The sequence below is a fragment of the Eutrigla gurnardus genome, assembly GCF_963514095.1.
Source record: "Eutrigla gurnardus genome assembly, chromosome: 2".
Taxonomy (NCBI): Eukaryota; Metazoa; Chordata; class Actinopteri; order Perciformes; family Triglidae; genus Eutrigla; species Eutrigla gurnardus.
This window is the reverse complement of record NC_139916.1, coordinates 12,828,939-12,848,719: the sequence shown is the minus strand read 5'-3', so window position 1 is coordinate 12,848,719 and position 19,781 is coordinate 12,828,939. Positions and strand designations below refer to the sequence as shown.

Genomic DNA, 19,781 nt, shown 5'->3' with positions numbered 1-19,781 from the left:
ATGTGACATGAGACAAAAAAATCTTGCGTTTTCAACTTGAACAAGCAATTAATCGATTAGTTGCATAGAGCAATGCTGGGGACAGTGTAAGCAGCTGAATACCAATCACTTGCATATTTTCGGGTCATGTATAAAAATAAAAAGTTCTGGGACAGGATTGTTCAGATTCTTGTGTAGATATTATGCTGCAAGTTTCCCCAGGGCAGATTGTGTACCTGGGACTGATTCACATACCGATTAACAGCCCTTCAAATAAAATAAATATTTTTTTTATTCAACACACAATATTTTGCACATTAAACTAAATACAGATCAGATGACAGATGACAAATTAATTAATCCAAACGATAAATCAAATGAGTGACTCTGGTAGCCGTTTCTTTCCAGATGTATTTCCAGCATTCAGGTAAATGATTTACACACACAAAAAAAAATTAATCCATAATGGATTTAATTCCATCCAGTGGAAAAACGTCTGCGACCGAATATTCTTGGGTGTGCCGAGCTGCAGAAGCTATTTTTAAATCACTGCAACTGTCACATCACGCTGCTGTGGCCTCTGATCTCCTCCTCCTCTCACTCCTTCTTCTTCTGCTGCTCCTCGGGCATCATCACCATCACCTCCCCCTCCATCACCACCTTGTCCATGACGGAGCATGTCACAGCAATGAAAGCGAACGACATCTTGATCTTGCGGACCTCGGCTTCGGCCAGCACCTCCTCGCCAATGTAAAGCGGCGCTGGGAAGCGGATTTCCTGATACAAGAAGACGCAGCCGCGGCCGGGCATCCTGGTGCCGAGCACAGCCGAGATCAGGCCGTTGATGAGGACGCCGTGGACGATGGGCGCCTCGAAGGAGGTGGTGCTGGCGTAGACCGGGTCCAGGTGGAGGGGGTTGTTGTCGCCCGTCAGCTCAGCGAACAGCTCGACGTCGCGAGAGGAAAACGCTTTAATGAGGGAGGCTCGCTGGCCGACGTGGAGAAAGCGGCGGGAGCAGGGGGAGAGACACAGCCGTGGTTTGTAAAGAACGCCACTCCACAGAAAACTCATCCTGAAGAAAACGTGTCTCCGCCTCCTTCAGACAAGCTGCAGCTCTCGACTGTTTCCTGTCAGCGCGAGCAGGAAAGGAGACACCTGAAAAGGGAAAGGAAAGGAAGGACAGTCTTTATTGTCTCACAGGGAGTTTTAGTTTAACTTCAGTGGTCAAACAGGAATCAGATAAATGCTCCCAGATCCACCCAAGACGCTCAAAGCGAAACTGTACAGTACAGTGGTCCCAATGTCCCTCCTTTATGTGATCAATTGTTATTACGTGACGGAGCAAGATCTTTTCACAAAAACAAAAAAGAGTTTTTTGTAACCATATTTCAAAAGCTGGGTTAAAAAGTAAAAGGAAAGAAAAATTAGTTTGCATCGACTCTACAAACACGACCCAGTTCAACAGCTCTTCACCAGAGTGCTGAGTGCAGTTGCAGTTTAATGAAATATTCCTTAACTGACAAGTCGCTAGTGGTGTCAACAATAATCGATTCAGCGATGCATCGCAATGCAGGGCATGCACGATTCAGCATCGATGCGGCAACGTGCCATAATCAATTATGTCACTGTTTATTTTCTGGCCGCGAGTGTTGTCCTGTGAACCAGATTCTGTGAGATTCTGTGAACACGCCGTATCGTCGCTCATCGATAAACGGCATGGAGTACACGCTACACAGAGGTAGGGTGGCTAACTTACTCATAGATAGCAACTGCTAACGTCATTTAGCATATGCCTAGCTTGAGCTTGTGAGTAACATGTGTGAGGGGGGAGGTGGGATCTGTGGCGTGTGCACAAACTGTGAACTGCACTGAGGGGACAGGATGATATGGGCGCAGTGGATTTTTGGAAAACACACAACAAGCTGTAGGTGCACGTAGAGGCGCTTCTTTTTTTTTCTAAAACCGGATGATTTATGTTGTTCTATCGGAGCATAGTGTCGGCTTCAGTTAATATGATCAAACAAATGTTGCTGACTGCAACTTTAAAAACACACCCAATGCTTAGAAAGCGGACATCTGGACACATTTCTGATTCTCCGAAGTTAATGGGAAACTAGACAAGACTTACGCAGTGTGTCAAACCTACCACACTAAGATCAAACACTTATGGTCACTGCTGGAAAAAGTTGGCTGTTATTGCTCCATTTATTTCAAATGGTTCTAAAGCAGAGAGAAGAGAAACATTTCTCATTCAAAGCACTGAAAGCAGTGATTTATGTTTTCTTTTTCAGGTTTGAAAATGCCATATCCAATACCCTGTACCATTCAATTTTATTTTATGACATTTATGTCAAAGATACAGGAGAGTGATAATACACACATAGCAGTCAATAAAATATGTTGTTCAATATCTGACTGCTTGTATTGCCTCATGACTGATGAAAAATGTGCCTTGTTGTGTGCAGTAGAATTTTGATGCATCGCAGAATCTAATTGAACCGAATCGTTGCCTCGTGAATCGTAATCGAATTGTGAGGGCAGTGCCAATATACTAGTCGCCCAGCCCAGCAGCTGACACAGACACATAGAGATGGTAATTCTGCTGACCTGCAGGACTCTGAAGGCACAGGCCTGGTTCTGGTAGGAACCCAGTAGAGTCAGGGAGCTCCACAGCTTCACCAAACCCCTGGAAACACAAACAACATATAACATATGAACAAAATAAAATAAAAAAATACATGGAGGAGTGAAAATCTCTTCCCATCCTGCTGCTGCTGAACTTGCCTGCTATAAACACGCAGAAGAGCGGTGAGGGCGTCCTCATCGTACTTCAACAGGTCAAAGGTTAGTGCTGCTCCCACCTGGAACACATATACACAAGTACAATCTTGAGGCAATTTCCATTTCCTCCTACTTTACGCTTCTATTACATTTTGGAAGCCAATATTGCACTTTTAAATGCACTACATTCATTTGGCAACATGTGTCACTGGTAACTTTACAAAGCTACCCAGCAGTATATACAGTAATTAAAACTCCACCGTTACCAGCTGCTGCAACATTGAAGTGATGAACACATAAATGCATCAATAATTATAATAAAATGATATTATATATATATATATAAAATTATGAAATGGGTCATTCTGCATAATGAATACTTAAGTATATTCTGATGCTAAAGTAAGACTTTGAATGCAGTACTTTTGACTATTTTTAATAAAAGATCTGAAACTCGCAGTACAAATTCATATCAGTTCATGTAGTTTTGGAGATATTCTACAGACAAAAAAAATATAACCTCTTCAAACCCACAAATTTTTTTTTTTTAAATCATGTTTTGTCTATAAAATGTTGTTAAATGGTGAAAATTCTAATTTCCTGAAGCATGAAGTCAAGTTTTTTGTTGGTTAGTTTACGATTACATGAGACAAGAAAAATCTGAAATAGAAAACCCTCGGAGCTGGAACAAAGCAAGGAAGGAGTGTTTTTCGATTAATTTGGTTGTTCAAGTTAAAATCATGAGACAATCCAATACAGATCCACTGAGGTTATCTAAACCGTCGACACCCAGCCATGTTGGTGGTCTCACCTCTCCATACAGAGTGTTCAGACCCGTGACGATGAACTGCTTCAGTTCAACTGCACTCAGTCTGGTAGACTCGTCATCCAGCACGCTAGACGCACACAGAAATATCATGAATGTGCAAATATTATCAATTCATAGATATTGGGGTTTTTTTTAGACATAAGAACTACAAATAAATATGAGAGATAATTAAAAAAAAAAACATAATTAATAAAGAGTCAGTGACTTACAGGCAGACCTTCATATAGTGGTACGGTGAGGCGTTCTTCAACACGACCCGTTGGTAAACTGCTGAGTCGTTCTTCTTATCGGCACGTCTCATTCTATTAAAGCATCAGTGACTCGGACTCCAACGGGTGACGAGCAGCAGGTCGATCAGCTGACTTCAGGCTTAAAAAACACAAACCACTGAAGGTTAAACAGACAACAGTCAATATTCTTGAGTTTGACTCAATCCTACATAGACCGACCTGCTCCAAAGAACTAGAACACCAAATGTGGATTAACCCTCTGCTGAAAATAGTCCCCTACAAATGCACTATTTCTTGCTGTTTGAGTAATTTAGTAACAAAACTACGCTGACAGGCTGTTTAGGAAAAACATCAGTTTGCAAAAATCACTAATCCAGCTGGTGATGCTGGAGCTAATATTAGTTTCTTCACTGCTGGTAGCCTAATCCATAATGGGGCATCATAACCCTAAATCAGTTCATCGTTGTTGAATAATAGTTATGTTATTTTTGCACTAATCTCTGGCTCTGCAATGTAACTACATTCTGTCTATTCTATTCTTTTCTTTTGATTTTTATTTCAAACATGTCATAATGAATACAGAAAGTACAAAAATACAATATTACACGCACTAGAAAGCATAGACATTTTTTTTCTACATGTCTGAAAAGGAGTGGGAGAAGTACACTTATTTAATCCCACCCCTTCTCTACAATCCATATCCTCTGTCATACTTTTATTTTATGTTTTTAGTGAATTCTTTAGCATTAGATTTTTTTTTCAAACTCAAGCAATAACTTTTTCTCTCTGTCTCTCTCTTTTTTTTTTTACTTTACTTAACATGTATCTTTCATACTGTTTTTTTTTTAAACTTAAGTATTGTTTGTATGTTCCACAACTGTTTAGAAGTGAAGTCTTGGGTATTTCTATATTTTAACAGAGGGGACACACGAGGTGGACAGCATCAAATACAACATGTAGATAATAATTCGATGAATACAAACTTGCTGTCAATGCAAACTGTTTCAGGATGTGATGACTTTCGTTAACAACACAATAAACATTTTATGCAATAAAATCTTAATGCAATTATGTTTATGACAGACCAATAACTTAGCTAACAAGATACCCTGCTAACAAGGCCGCACCTTGCAACTTGTTGTGAGTACCACATCAACAAATGAATCTTGTAATTTACAGACTCGGCACATATGAGGGACTAACTTATTATCAAACACACGATGACCAACACATCCTGAAACTAACAGAAGGTCAGACAGTAGCTAGCTAACTGAGGCGAACTAGCTAACTGAAGCTGGGCTAGCTCGTAGCTGCTACACTGACAGCTGAACACAGCTAACACTAAATTAACCGTCATTTGTTATCGTTAAAATATTATTCTTTTAAAATGAATTTTGGAGCACTGAACTCACCAACTACGTCAGGATTTATAGTTAGAGCCGCGTTGTGAAAAACAACAAACACTTAGCAACCGTGCACACGCGAACCAGCATCAGCGCATGCGCAGTCAGTCATCACCCCCAGCTATGTCAGAGGTGTAAAATGATGCGATGTATCACTCTGGCACAACATCCAGGAATCACGAACGAAGGTAAGATAAAATAAAGGTACAAGTACAGAAATAAGTACAAAAAGATAGATTGATAAAAGTTAAATACATTGAGAAAAAAAAAGTTTATACGACACAAAAAAAAAAAAGATTCTGTAGAACAGCAATTATATTCTGTAAAGAACAGTAGATTGTTTTGAGTTGTCACCTCGTCCTCTTTTTGTGCTGTCTGTTTGAGCCAGTGGATGGCTTTGTACTGCCATCTAGTGGCCAGTCTTGGCAAGGGTGGCAGGTTATAAAAGGGAGGAGAATATGAGTCCTATAAGGTCACCTGTGCGCATTCCCATCACCATCTCCTTTGGTCCCGCTGGGTTGGCTGGGTCTGTGCTGCCGAGGCCCTTATTTAATGTAATCACTTCCATCTTTATGTTGTTTAGGTTGCTGCGATCTGTTCTAAGTCTGTTCTAAGTTTGTTTTATTGTCATTAGGGGAATATGGTTCTCCAGAAGGCACCTTAAAAACTATTAGCTCCCTTGGTTTAGTGGAACGAGGTATGTGTAACTCGTATTTGGGCTTTTATTTTATTCTGGAGTTAATAATGGAATGTTTTTCAATGAATGTAGGCCTATCTTTTATTTTTATATTAAAAGTGGGTGGAAGTTGTGAGTGAAATGTTTGTGTTTTGTCTAATCTCTTCCTTTCTTTCTGTAGCCTATTTCTTTTCCGTAGTTTTCATGGTGCAACAGCAATAATACATTTTAAGCACCCATCATGAATCTGAATTTGTTGACGCCAACGGTCCGCTACATTTTTCTGAAATTAGAAAGTAGACCCAGTTTGTTCTGTCATGTAGTTTTCAATTTGAAACGACAAGAGTCAGACTTAAAGCTGTCTGGTAGTTTGCCATTTTGTGTGTGTGTTTTTTTTTTTTTTTTTTTTTTGAGACACTTCATTTTCTACCAAAATAAAATGACAGATGAAAAGTTCACTGTGTCAAGATGTTTATTTTGAACAAGTTTATTTTACTTTTGTCACACCTAACATTCACCATGCGGTCATTCGGTTTTTCTTCAGGAACATTTCTTAGTGTTTTCACTGCTGTTTTCCTGCGCCGACACGAAGTCCACGATGAGCTTGGCGGCTTTCCTGGGATGCTCGTCCGGCAGGGCGTGACCACAATTGTCCAACAGCGCCACCTGGCAGTTTGGAAGAGCTGCTTGCAACACAGCCGCCCCCGAGACGTCCAACACCTAAGAAGGAAGACAGGTTTGTCGGTACTTCCCCTCAAATGCATTAAAACTAAAGTAATAAGCCTGTTTTGAAAATGTGAGCAGTAGAAAGTACAGATATTTGTTTTAAAATGTAGATCTCTTTAATACCTGGTCCTCCTTCCCCCAGATAACCTGAACGGGGGATGTGATCAGATGCAAGTTTTCCTGCAGCGAGTAACGAGACTCTTCCCCGCTGATCTCCTTAAACACTGAAACACACACACACACACACACACACACACACACACACACACACACACACACACACACACACACACACAGAGTTATTAGAGACATACAAAAAGAGAGAAAAAATAAACAATCCTGGAAAATTAAATTGCACAAAATGTTTTTTTCTAATGTGGCCAGCATCAACACAAATGTTTTAAAATGCAAAAACTATTTTCATTTACTAGTCAATACATACATACAACACTTGGAGGAGGAAGTGTTGGTGATGAAAATGAGCAGACTGACCTTCTTTGTAGAAAACATTGTTGGGGATCCTGTTGTCAAGAATACCCCGCAGGATCTGCCCACACACAGACACACTTTATTTATTATTATTTTGACAATTGTATTGTATTTCCTTTCTTTTTGTATTAAATGCAAAATATTTGACAGACAGACATCTCTATGGAAACCGTGACTGACGAATAGCAATATAGATTCGGTGCTGAAATGTCCCTTTAAAAATGACCATATCTAGATCTTAAAGCAGGAGCGCCGCTCTTTACCTGTCGGGGGAGGTTGGGGGGGGTGTGGCAGGAGAGTTTCAACATTTCCTCCAGCTGCAGAGGGGTGGAGGGGATCAGAGGGTTCGGGCCGTCCAGCTGGGTCTTCTCCATCTCCCTCAGGTTACTGTTGAACTTAGAATCCTTGGGATAATCCAGACCTGGAGGACAGACCGGCGGCTCAGTTATTTCTGCTTCATCACACAGGAAACGCCGAAACACCATAAAGGGGAGCTGAGTTTACCTGCCGGACAGATCAAGGTGACGCTGGACACGTGAGCTGGGTAACGGGCAGCGTAAACTCCGGCCACGTTCCCGCCCATCGATCCCCCGACCAGGTGGAAGCGTCTTCTGTCCAGACCAATGCTCTCCACAAACTGCAAGGAGAGAGAGACAGAGAGGGATAGCGAGAGAGAGAGAGAGAGAGAGAGAGAGAGAGAGAGAGAGAGAGAGAGAGAGAGAGAGAGAGAGAGAGAGAGAGAGAGAGAGAGAGAGAGAGGTGTCGTCCTTCCACTCAGTGCTTCTAAACAACGGTCACCAGATATGCATATAGTGCAACCTCACTGTGATTACGAAAACTGAGGAAGCTGAACACACAACCTATAGTGTAGTGTTTTGTTTAACACACACACACACACACACACACACACACACACACACACACTAACACACACACTCACAAACACACCTCGTGGATCCGGCCGACCTGGCCCTGAATGCTGTAGTCCTCGGCGCCGGTCCGACTCGTCCCCTCGTGTCCCGGCATGTCCACACACACCACATGCTGGTTTCTGGGGAGATACTGGAGAAGAAAACAAACACACCCAAGACATTAGAGCGACAAGACGAAAAACCATATTCTTCTTTTTACATTTGTGAATAAACTGTGTCCATCCCCTGCATGTGTGCGTTACCTTGACGACAGGCAGCCACATGTCCTTGTTGCCGGAGAAGCCGTGCAGAAGCAGAAGCGACGGCGTGCCGCCCCCTGGCGTCCCTCGGCTGCAATAGCAGAAGCGGTAACTTCCGCTGTGAGCGTAGCGGACCACCAGCCCTAGCCTGCGACGCGAGAACCTGAGGAGCATTACAGCAGCGTCACCGACTTTAATGTGTCGTCATCTCAATACGTCCGCTACCGTGTGATGTTTCATGGACTACAACCTCAGAAGTGAAAACGTTGAAAGTCCCGCTAGCATCGACGCCTTGTTGCATTATTAGGGCCCGAGCACCGACAATTCGTCGGGCTGCGAAGCCCTATTGTTATTGTACGGTTTGTTATTCTTACACGGGTTTGACGTGCAAGAATTTAGTTTAAAAAAAACAAACCAAATTTGGTGTGCACATGAGGCCTGGTGAAAAATTTGAGAATTTGGTGGTTTTGCATTCTGCCACGAAAAAGTCGCTCGCTAGCGCCACCTACCATGGCAATTCGCCAGCCCCAACGCAACTCCGATCGACATGAATCTTTGCACTCATGTGCAGACAAGTGTCCTCTACAAAAAATCCTCAGTACCAAAGTCCCCCTACCAAAATTTTCCGCCATCTTGGATTTGATGAAAAAACGGATGTTGCATTACTCCAACACCCTCGATCCGATTTGGACGGAATTTGGTGTGCGTACTTGTTAGACCTAGCTGAGGTCATGGTCCAAAAGGTTTTGAAAATATGTGTAGCCGCCAGAGGAAGGCGGGGTTATAAATTAGGACAGACATATTTAAGGTGGCCCTAATCAGGCAGATAGGCAGCTGACTGTTTGGAGTCCTCACCAGCTAATTTGCTGCAGGCTGGTGAGGAGGATTGTGAGGGCACTGCCGACGCTGTTAGGAGCTGTTCCAGGAGGTATGTTATCTCTATGGTTAAAGAGTGTCCACTGTTCACTCGGCATGTTGTGTGAGTGTGTGCATAACGCTGACCATATTGTATGTTTGTTGTCACTGAAACAGTTGCAGGGGGGAAACGAGCCGACGAGTGTCAGTATGGGCACCCTGTGACAGTCCTATGGTGCATGAGGGACGGCGGTGCATGGCCTGACTGCTGTTCCTTTTCCTCTTCCTCGTTTGTGTTCAGTTGACGTGTTCAGCTGAGCAGCCACCGCTGAGCGGGATCGCGCTCCTTTGTATGGCTTGGTGTTGATATACACGGAGCGGAGGTGTTCAGCTGAGGGGTATTCCACCAAACTCGCTAATTAAGTTTACTTAAGTTAAGTAAGGAAAATGTCCCACTCTCTCTCTCTCTCTCTCTCTCTCTGCGCATGCGTGAGCGTGGTGTGAGCGCGGTGTGAGCGCGGTGAGTGAGTGACTGTGATTTCTAACTTTTCTCGATACTTGTATGTGATCGATTTAGTGTTTTGTTTTTGTTAGTTAGTTTGTGGCTTGTTCAGTGTTTTTTTTTCGGGGTGGTGGTGGTGGTGGTGGTGGGGGGGTAGTCGGGCATTATGCCCGTTGTGGGCAGGCAGGAAGAGCTGGAGAAGCTCACTCGCCGACACGCGGTGAAGGTTTTACCGCAGGCCGGCGTTTCAGTGGAGGAGGTCGGCTATGCCCTAGGAGAAGTAGTGGGATTTGACAGCGTTAAGTCAGCGTCGCGTATGAACAGTGCTGTGGTGATTTTTTTAGATGAAGTGCGTAAAGTGGAGCAGGTGGTCGAGGCTGGCATCGTCCTCAGAGACACGTTCACTCCGGTGTTTCCGCTTGTGAACGCGTCAAAAAAGATCACCATTTCAAACGCCCCACCATTCATTAAAAATGATGATTTGTGTAAAGCTCTGTCCAGGTATGGACAAATAGTGTCCCCCATAAAAATGGTGCTGTTGGGATGCAAGTCTCCCAAGTTGAAGCATGTGGTCTGTCACAGACGACAAGTTTATATGGTCCCCAAAGACGCTGATAGTCACATCAACCTGACCCTCAATTTCAAGATCGATGGTTTCAATTACGTTGTGTTTGTCTCTTCTGATACCATGAAGTGTTTTGGTTGTGGGGCCGAGGGGCATCTGATCCGGGCTTGTCCCGAGGCCAGGAGGGAGAACGCCGGTGCCTCGTGCGCAGAGCGGCCGGCGGGGGACGCCGGCGTCTCGGGCGCGGGGCCGCAGGCGGGGGGCACCGGAGCTGCGGGCGCGGAGCGACCGGCGGAGGGCGCCGGTGCCTCGGGCGCGGGGCGGCCGGCGGAGGTCGCCGTTGCCTCGGGCGCGGGGCGGCCGGAGGAGGTCGCCGGTGCCTCGGGCGCGGGGCGGCCGGCGGAGGTCGCCGGTGCCTCGGGCGCGGGGCGGCCGGCGGGGGCCGCCGGTGCCTCGGGCGCGGAGCGGCCGGCGGAGGACGCCGCTGCCGCGGGCGCGGAGCTGCCGGAGGAGGACCTAGGTGCCTCGGTTTCGGATACGGTAGTAAATGGACATGGTATCAGTTCAGTGAAAAAAATGGACGGGGGGGAAGCAGAAAACACAGAGGGCAGCAGCGAAGATAAATTGGTGAATGATGTGTCAATGGAAGACGTGTTTGATGAACAGTGTCTCAGCTTAAACGTAAGCAAAAGAAAGAAATCAGATGATAAAGGGCAGGGTGGAGGTAAAGCCAGGAAGACTCTGCTGAGCTTCTCTGATGAGGAAGAGGAGGCTGATCTGACTGTTTCTCAGGAGGAAAGAGTCACTCCCTATTCGGTGGAGAAGATCAGGAGGTTTTTAGCAGAGACTAAAGGTCATAGAGCAGTGCAGATAGAGCAATTCTTCCCTGATCTAATTGGTTTCATCAGATCTGTGAATCAACTTAGAAAAGATGATGTTTTCAGCAATCTGGAGATTTTCAGACTCAAGAAGCTGGTGACAAAGGCAAAAGTAATTTTGGTTGGAAATGATGATAAACTTCATGAAGATGTACATTTTACTCTCTGTCACTGTATTTGCTGTCTGTTTTTGTGTCATGGCGAACATTAATATTGGGACCATTAATATTAATGGGGCACGCAATGAAGCAAAGAGAGCTTCTCTGTTTAAACTGTGTGAACTGAAGAAGCTGGATGTGTTGTTTGTCCAGGAGACTCACAGTGACGATAAAAATGAGGGGGACTGGAGGAAGGAATGGCCAGGGCAGGTTTTCCTCAGTCACAAACAGTCCAACAGTGCTGGGGTGGCAATACTTTTCTCCAGAGCTTTCAGTCCTGAGAATGTGGAGCTGCACCACATCATGGCTGGACATGCTCTCATGGTTAAAGCACATTATGAAAAGGTTAAAATGGCCTTCCTTTGTGTATATGCTCCAGTGGTAACAATGAACAGAATGACTTTGTTAAATGAGTTATGTGACATTATAAGTGGTATATCTGATGAATATTTATTCCTGGGGGGTGATTTTAACTGCACTGCGGATACGGCGCTAGACAGGAATCACATGGAGCCCCATCCTGCCTCATCTGCTCGGCTCAAGCGTCTCATTGAGACACATGATTTGAAAGACGTGTGGAGGGGTTTTAATGGCAGGAATAGACAGTATACATGGTCTCACTGCAGAGACAACACAGTGTCTCTGGCCAGACTAGATCACATTTATTGTTTTAAACATCATTTTAGTGTTTTTAAAAGCTGCCGTATTGTCCCGGTGGGTGTGTCGGATCACTCCTTGGTTCAATGCAGTCTTTTTATCCAGAATGTAAAGACATCTAGTGCCTACTGGCACCTTAACACAGCTCTTTTAGAAGACCGTTCTTTTAGAGAGGCTTTTAGGTTTTTATGGCTTTCACATAGGCAGAAGAAGTTCACGTTCACGTCAGTGCAGAGGTGGTGGGACTTCGGAAAAACTGTCATAAAACAATTTTGTCAACAGTATAATCGCAACGTCACCAAGCAAATCACCAGGTCCCTTCAGGACCTAGAGACTGAGGTACAGCACTTACTGGGCTGTACAGGAGAACAAAGGCATATTGAAGCCCTTAAAAGTAAAAAGGCTGCTATAGCCAACCTGTTGGGCACCACAGCACAGGGAGCTTTGGTTCGGTCACGCTTTATGAACGCCTCCATGATGGACGCCCCTTCCAAGTTCTTTTTCGACCTGGAAAGCAAGAATGGCCAGAGGAAGGTTATCCACTGCCTGCGTTTGGACAATGGGTCTTCACTTACCGAAGTTACTGAGATCCGAAGGCACGCCACACGTTTTTATAGAGACCTTTTTAAGTCTGAGTTAGTGGAGGACCGAGAGCTGGAAGCAACCTTTCTGTCCGATTTGCCTCAAGTTGGGGAATCATCTGGTTCTTTATTGTCAGCTGACCTAACTCTGGATGAACTTCATGTGGCCCTCATGAGCCTGGCTAATGGCAAGGCTCCAGGCATCGATGGGATCCCGGTTGACTTTTTTAAAACTTTCTGGCCGGTGGTGGGTGAGGACATGTTGGAGGTGTTCCAGGAAAGTTTCAGGAGTGAACTTTTACCTCAGAGCTGTAGGAGGGCTGTGATAACTCTGCTCCCAAAGAAAGGAGACCTCCAGGACCTAAAGAACTGGAGGCCAGTCTCTTTGCTCTGCGGGGACTACAAGGTCCTGTCGAAGGCTCTGGCGTTGAGACTCAGAGATGTGATGGCAGAAATAGTTCATGTTGACCAGACCTACTGTGTGCCCGGCAGGTTAATTAGCGATAACATCGTTTTAATTCGGCATGTTTTGGACGTCTCTGACTCTTTGGGCATTGGGACTGGTCTTATTTCCATAGATCAGGAAAAAGCTTTCGACCGGGTTGAACACCAATACCTGTGGAAGACACTTGCTGCGTTTGGGTTCAGCCCAGGTTTTATTGCTAGGATCCGGGTTTTGTACAGTGACGTTGCGAGTATACTGAAAATTAATGGTGGTCTGGCTGCGCCTTTTGCTGTTCAAAGAGGAGTGCGACAGGGATGCTCACTGTCAGGCATGCTGTACTCTATAGCCATTGAGCCCCTGCTGCACAAGCTAAGAAAGGAACTGTCCGGTGTGTGTTTTCCTGGATGTCCGGCAGCTGTGAAACTTTCCGCCTATGCTGATGATGTCATTGTGGTTTTAAATACACAGGCGGACATAAAGGTTTTAGAAGGAAGTGTGGAACTTTTTAATAAACTGTCATCATCCAAGGTCAACTGGAACAAGAGTGAAGCCTTTGCAACGAAGAAGGATTTGCTCAACAAACTGGTTTTACCAGGGGGGTTGGTTTGGAAGGCAGGGGGTTTAAAGTACCTTGGGGTTTTTTTAGGGGATGAACTGTGCCTAAAGAAAAACTGGGAGGGAGTTTTGGAGTCCATTGAGGGCAGACTGAAGAGGTGGAGGTGGTTGTTGCCCTGTATGTCCTTTAGAGGTAGGACTCTTATTATTAACAACCTAGTGTCTTCCTCTCTTTGGCACAGGCTAGCGGTTGTGGACCCCCCCTCTAGTCTGCTCTCACGGATTCAAGCTATTTTAGTGGATTTCTTTTGGGACAAACTTCACTGGCTTCCACAGGCGGTGCTGTTTCTCCCCAAGGAAGAGGGAGGACAAGGGCTGGTGCACCTAGCCAGCAGATGTGCGGCCTTCCGGCTGCAGTTTATTCAGAGGCTGCTGTACGGACCACAAGACCTGGTGTGGAGACCGCTGGCTAAGCTGATCCTGCAGAGCGTTGGAGGTTTTGGATTACAGGAGTCTGTTTTTTTAATGGATTTTAAGACTGTGATTTTTACCTCCCTCCCTGTGTTTTATCGTGGACTTTTTAGTGTGTGGAAGCTGTTGTGGAGGCAGAGGGTTCGGCATGAATCTGTTTTTTGGCTGCTGCAGGAACCACTGGGTCATGGAAGCATCCTGAGCCCCCCCGCCTGGGTTGGAGCAACAGTCACAGAGGCTTTTAGAACAGCAGGGATTTCAACTCTTGGGGCCATGTTGGAGTACACTGGGCCAGATCTACACGAGACAGCAGGTTTGGCAGCTGGACTGGGATGGAGATCGCAGAGGATCGTCGGCCGACTGCTGAGCCACTGGAGAACTTGTCTGACGGGACAGGAGCGGCACCTATTGGGAGAGTACAGTCGTGGTCAAGCTGCCTCTTGTTCTGTTGATCCGTTCCCCTCCCTCATCATTTGCCCCAGTTCGGACCAACATTGTGAGGTGAGCCTGAAGGAGGACAAGGGCAAAGCACTGTCTGCTCTGATGGTGAGGTGTCTGAACAGACAGAAGTTGCAGCACCAGCCGAAGCTACCGTGGAGAGCTCATCTGGTCTTGGGCAAGGAGGTCCGTCCCGAATGGAGGAGTCTCTACAAACCTCCACTCTCCAAGAGGGTGGCGGACCTCCAGTGGAGACTCCTGCACGGGATTCTAGCTGTCAATGCTTTTATATCCATCCTGAACTCTGCTGTCCCAAACATTTGTCCTTTTTGTGTGGCAGTAGAAACTGTCTTTCACTGTTTTGCAGAGTGTCCTCGTCTTATTCCTCTCTTCTCAATGTTGGGTTGTTTGTTCAGAAAGACAGGAGAATTTTTTTCTCTTAGAACCTTCATTCTTGGCTTACGCTACAAGAAGACTCAAAAGGACAAATGCCAGATGATGAACTTTATTCTAGGTCAATCAAAGATGGCGGTATATGTAAGTAGGAAGAGGAAGGTGGAGGACAATGTGGACTCTGACATTGTTCTGCTGCTAAGCAGAATGATAAAAGTGAGGATCCTGATTGACTTTAATTATTACAGGGAAATGCAGGATCTAGAGCGTTTTAAAATGACATGGACTCATGGTGGTGTACTGTGCTCCGTTCAGGAGAATGAACTTTTGTTCTCAGATCAGCTGGTTTGATCTATTAGCTCAGATTTTATTTTTGCTTGTATTTCTTATGTATGTCATTGCACTGATGTGAACTGATATGACTCACACAGCGAAAATAAAGATGATTTGAAAAATCAAATCTCTCTCTCTCTCTCTCTCTCTCTCTCTCTCTCTCTCTCTCTCTCTCTCTCCCTCTCCCTCTCTCTCCATCTTTCTCTCTTTTTTTTAGATAGGCCTAGTAAATGCATCTACATTGACCAACACATTTATCTCAACAATTCCATGAACTTATTAATGAACTCACCTGAAAGGAATTCATGTGGCTGAAAATTGCATGCAGCAATGCCTTTGTCATTGGGATCTATAACATGCTATTAATAATAACATCTTTATGCCTATCATGTTTTTGCAAGTTATATTTGGGTTCTGTGGAAATTGTATGACATATTTATCATATTTAAAGCAAAAAAACCCCACATAAGACATCCTCGCCGGGATGTGAACCCGGGTTGCCCGCATCTGGGGGCAGGTGCATCACCACTCACCCAAGTGGGGGATGAACAACATGTGAAAGACATATGTATTTAGATAATATGGCCAGTCGGTGTTCAGGAAATAAACGATTTATTCATATTTTTTTTAATTGCAAGCATGTATTCTTAGACGCTTGATGAAAATATAGTCTGTTTGTACTTGATATATGTAATTTTGGTAATCTTTGGTCTTTCACGTGACGAAATCACGAGGACTAGGCTTGGCGGAACCTTCTGCTGGTACAGTTGTTTCCAACAGACGGACTTCTCTGAAACCCCCGCTAAAGTAAGCCTGATGGTTAGCCTGCCCCGGAGCAAGCTAGTTTGGTCGGATAAATTCCCATGGTTACTTAGCGGAGAGTGCCTTTAGTCACGTTGATGGAACGCAACTCTCGCTAAAGGTAGCGAGGCTTATCGAAATTAGCCCGGCTTTGCGCTTAGCGAGTTTGATGGAATACCCCTCTGAGCTGTCATTTTATTTTTTGTTGTTTGTTTTTGTTTGTTTTCAACCACTCTCCCAACAATTAATCAGAGGGGTATTCCATCAAACTCGCTAAGCGCAAAGCCGGGCTAATTTCGATAAGCCTCGCTACCTTTAGCGAGAGTTGCGTTCCATCAACGTGACTTGAGGCACTCTCCGCTAAGTAACCATGGGAATTTATCCGACCAAACTAGCCTGCCCTGTGGCTGCCCTGGGGCAGGCTAACCATCAGGCTTACTTTAGCGGGGTTTTCAGAGAAGTCCGTCTGTCGGAAACAACTGTACCAGCAGAAGGTTCCGCCAAGCCTAGTCCTCGTGATTTCGTCACGTGAAAGACCAAAGATTACCAAAATTACATATATGAAGTACAAACAGACTATATTTTCATCAAGCGTCTAAAAATACATGCTTGCAATTAAAAAATATGAATAAATCGTTTATTTTGTTTAACACCGGCTGGCCATATCATTATCTAAAGCCTCCAGTTGGGTGAGTGGTGATGCACCTGCCCTTGAATGTGGGCATCCCAGGTTCACATCCCGGTGAGGACATCTCATGTGTTTTTTTCTTTTTTTTTGCCTGTATAATTGTCTTTAGATCAGAGAACTAGACCAACATTTTACCTTAACTATGATAAATATGTCATACAATTTCCCCCGAACCCAAATATAACTTGCAAAAACATGATAGATATAAAGATGTTATTATTAATAGCATGTTATAGATCCCAATGACAAAGGCATTGCTGCATGCAATTGTCAGCCACATAAATTCCTTTCAGGTGAAATTAATAGGTTCATTGAATGTATTCATTAAATTGTTGAGATAAATGAGTTGGTCAATGTAGATGCATTTACTAGGCCTATCTAAAAAAAGAGAGAGAGAGGAATTGAACCCTGGCCGGCCGCATGTAAAGCCGGCGCATTACCTCTACACTATCCTCACGTTAGAGAAATCGTAGTCAGTGTTATATTAGAACATGTTACTCTTAACGGTACTTCCGTATTAAATCGCTCGGCAATTCTTGCCCAAGCAGCCTCGTGATTTTTATTTATCACTACAGTATTCCCTTTATTGGTTATGATGGGTTTGTACTCCTCATACAGTTCCATCAATAATTTTTGCTCTGGTCTTTTCTGCCATTTTCTCGATGATTCGACATGTGTACACCGGCAGGAGTTGCTTTTGAGTGTCTGCAGTGGTTAGACATGGTTGCTCTATAGAGGTGCTGTGTTATGGTTACTGCCAGGTGCACGTGTAATGTCGCTCAGGGGACTCGGAGAGATGTCAGGAAGGCATGGAGGAGATGTGACCTCTGTCACTGTTTAACACCAGATCAACACTATGAAACTTTCCACACCTGCTAATGATTTTATTAATTGTCTGATCTGCTCCACACTCCGCACACCTCTGACAGCTGTCAGGGAGAATGATGGCTTTGAATGTCGATCGCTGCATCCCTATTTGTTGAGGCTTCAAATTATTTGTGCTCAAGCTACAAACACTTATTACGGTTACAGCTTGAGGGGGATAAGAAGTCCGCGCCTTAACTGGAAAGTTTGCCAATTTTTTTTGCGCGAAGAGTGTCACACCTCTTTGTCAATACATCGTAGGCCTATTTGTCTTTGTAATATCATTGTACGCTTGCCTTCTGTCATTTATCTTTCCGTTCCCACAACAATAGAGAAAATGGGATTTTTTTCCATGGTTATTTTTTTTTTTTACAAATGGTGATTAATTGGGATTAATCTGATTAAAAATGTTTAATCGTTTTCGTCCTAATGAATACAGAAATGAAACATACAGAATCCAATGTGTTGGCAAACGTTGTATAGCTTCAATGGTAATAAACCAGTCTCTGTGTATTTGTATGTGTGCGTGTGTGTGCGTGTGTGTGCGTGTGTGTGTGTGTGTGTGTGTGTGTGTGTGTGTGTGTGTGTTTACCAGTCGAAGGCCTTAAGGAGGACTCCAGGCCAGAACTGGAAGGAAGCGATGGAGGCGACAACAGGGAGACCCAGAACACCTCCTGATATCATTATCCATTTATCCATCGCTGCACACGCCTTTCAAAATAAAACACATGGACAGACGTTCGTCGTTTGTTGACGTTGACCCAGAATCCCATCAGCCACTTCTGCCACTGAATGATTAGTGAGAGATATATATTATACATATATTATTTTCTTGGACTATACGAATCAATGTTTGCTGTGTCAGATGAGAAGGTGAATTATCAGTTTTAAGCCTATGTTTGCACAATACTCCCTCCAGGTTGAGGGGGAGTTCCTGCCTCAAGTGGAGGAGTTTAAGTATCTTGGGGTCTTGTTCACGAGTGAGGGAAGGATGGAACGCGAGATTGACAGGCGGATCGGTGCAGCGGCTGCAGTAATGCGGTCGCTGTATCGGTCCGTCGTGGTAAAGAGAGAGCTAAGCCGAAAGGCGAAGCTCTCGGTTTACCGGTCAATCTACGTTCCTACCCTCACCTATGGTCATGAACTTTGGGTCATGACCGAAAGAATAAGATCCCGGATACAAGCGGCCGAAATGAGCTTCCTCCGCAGGGTGGCGGGGCGCTCCCTTAGAGATAGGGTGAGGAGCTCCGTCACACGGGGGGAGCTCGGAGTAGAGCCGCTGCTCCTCCACATCGAGAGGAGCCAGTTGAGGTGGCTCGGGCATCTGCATCGGATGCCCCCTGGACGCCTCCCTCGGGAGGTGTTCCAGGCATGCCCCACCGGGAGGAGACCCCGAGGAAGACCCAGGACACGCTGGAGTGACTATGTCACCCGGCTGGCCTGGGAACGCCTTGGGGTCCTCCCGGAGGAGCTAGGGGAAGTGTCCGGGGAGAGGGAAGTCTGGGCGTCCCTGCTCAGGCAACTGCCCCCGCGACCCGGTACCGGATAAGCGGAAGAAAATGGATGGATGGATGGATGGATGTTTGCACAATAGCTGGAAGCAAAGTCAAACCGAGCAGGTTTAGATAGATCAAACACCAAGTAAATTATGGTGCATTTATGTGTCCTTCTAAAATGGATACTGCAATCCATTATTAATTTTTTTTAATGTGCCTTATGAACGAGCAATAAATACGAATACAGGTTTGAGACACACGTGAATCCTCATGCATCTATATATATCTATATATCTATAGATATCTATATCTATATCTATATATATATATATATATATATATATATATATATATATATATATGTAAAATTCTGAGAGACTAACGTAGTTAGACACATGAATTATCATTAGAACAAGTTTAACGCCTGTGGAGAAGTGACACTGTACCTGTCCGAGTCCTCCTCGATCTGACAAGGTGAACTGTGTTTCATCTGGTCCACTCCTCCTCCTCCTCAAATTACCATTACCATCCCCCCCCCGTGCTGCGTTCAGGGACTCGCTGTCTCAAAATGACTACTTTGCACAAGTTAATTTTATTTTTATAACACCTAACATTCTTACGGTTTTTGCTATTTCCTTCCACAATGAAACGAAAACAATAAATTAAATTTAAATAACACTAAGCCCAAGTATTTGAAAACAATCAATGACAATTAAAAACAATTTTTGCTTAATGATCAAGTTACTTTTCTATTGCTCATAAATAATGATTATAATTTAAACATCAGACCGTTTCCTGCTGTGGAATAGTACATCTT

General features: G+C 44.6%; 2 protein-coding genes across 4 annotated transcripts; both read right to left on the bottom strand.

The window, feature by feature from the left end:
• Nucleotides 1-253: 253 nt before the first annotated feature.
• LOC311025225 (ribonuclease P protein subunit p14-like) lies at nucleotides 254-5,363 on the bottom strand. Of its 3 annotated transcripts, none has more exons than XM_084028049.1 (6): nucleotides 5,232-5,363; nucleotides 3,799-3,958; nucleotides 3,572-3,656; nucleotides 2,764-2,840; nucleotides 2,587-2,665; nucleotides 943-1,134 (listed from the first exon to the last, which is right to left on the bottom strand). In XM_084028049.1, exons 2-6 carry the CDS (start codon nucleotides 3,888-3,890, stop codon nucleotides 1,078-1,080), a joined length of 390 nt encoding a protein of 129 aa, XP_083884175.1. In that variant the 5' UTR covers nucleotides 3,891-3,958; nucleotides 5,232-5,363; the 3' UTR covers nucleotides 943-1,077. The 3 variants fall into 3 exon arrangements, with proteins under 3 accessions (XP_083884174.1, XP_083884175.1, XP_083884176.1); XM_084028050.1 differs by having other exon boundaries at nucleotides 3,799-3,976; nucleotides 5,232-5,345; XM_084028048.1 differs by lacking the exons at nucleotides 2,764-2,840; nucleotides 3,572-3,656; nucleotides 3,799-3,958; nucleotides 5,232-5,363 and having other exon boundaries at nucleotides 254-1,134.
• Nucleotides 5,364-6,341: 978 nt separating this feature from the next.
• LOC311027536 (monoacylglycerol lipase abhd6-A-like) lies at nucleotides 6,342-18,167 on the bottom strand (the record flags this gene model as incomplete). Its single annotated transcript, XM_084031572.1, has 8 exons — nucleotides 6,342-6,618; nucleotides 6,748-6,848; nucleotides 7,117-7,171; nucleotides 7,377-7,534; nucleotides 7,618-7,750; nucleotides 8,062-8,175; nucleotides 8,288-8,447; nucleotides 18,061-18,167. 8 exons carry the CDS (start codon nucleotides 18,165-18,167, stop codon nucleotides 6,439-6,441), a joined length of 1,008 nt encoding a protein of 335 aa, XP_083887698.1. The 3' UTR covers nucleotides 6,342-6,438.
• Between the last annotated feature and the right edge of the window lie 1,614 nt (nucleotides 18,168-19,781).

Excerpts from the sequence above, each read along its gene's own strand:
- LOC311025225 (XM_084028048.1), bottom strand. The coding sequence starts at position 1,050 with ATGAGTTTTCTGTGGAGTGGCGTTCTTTACAAACCACGGCTGTGTCTC.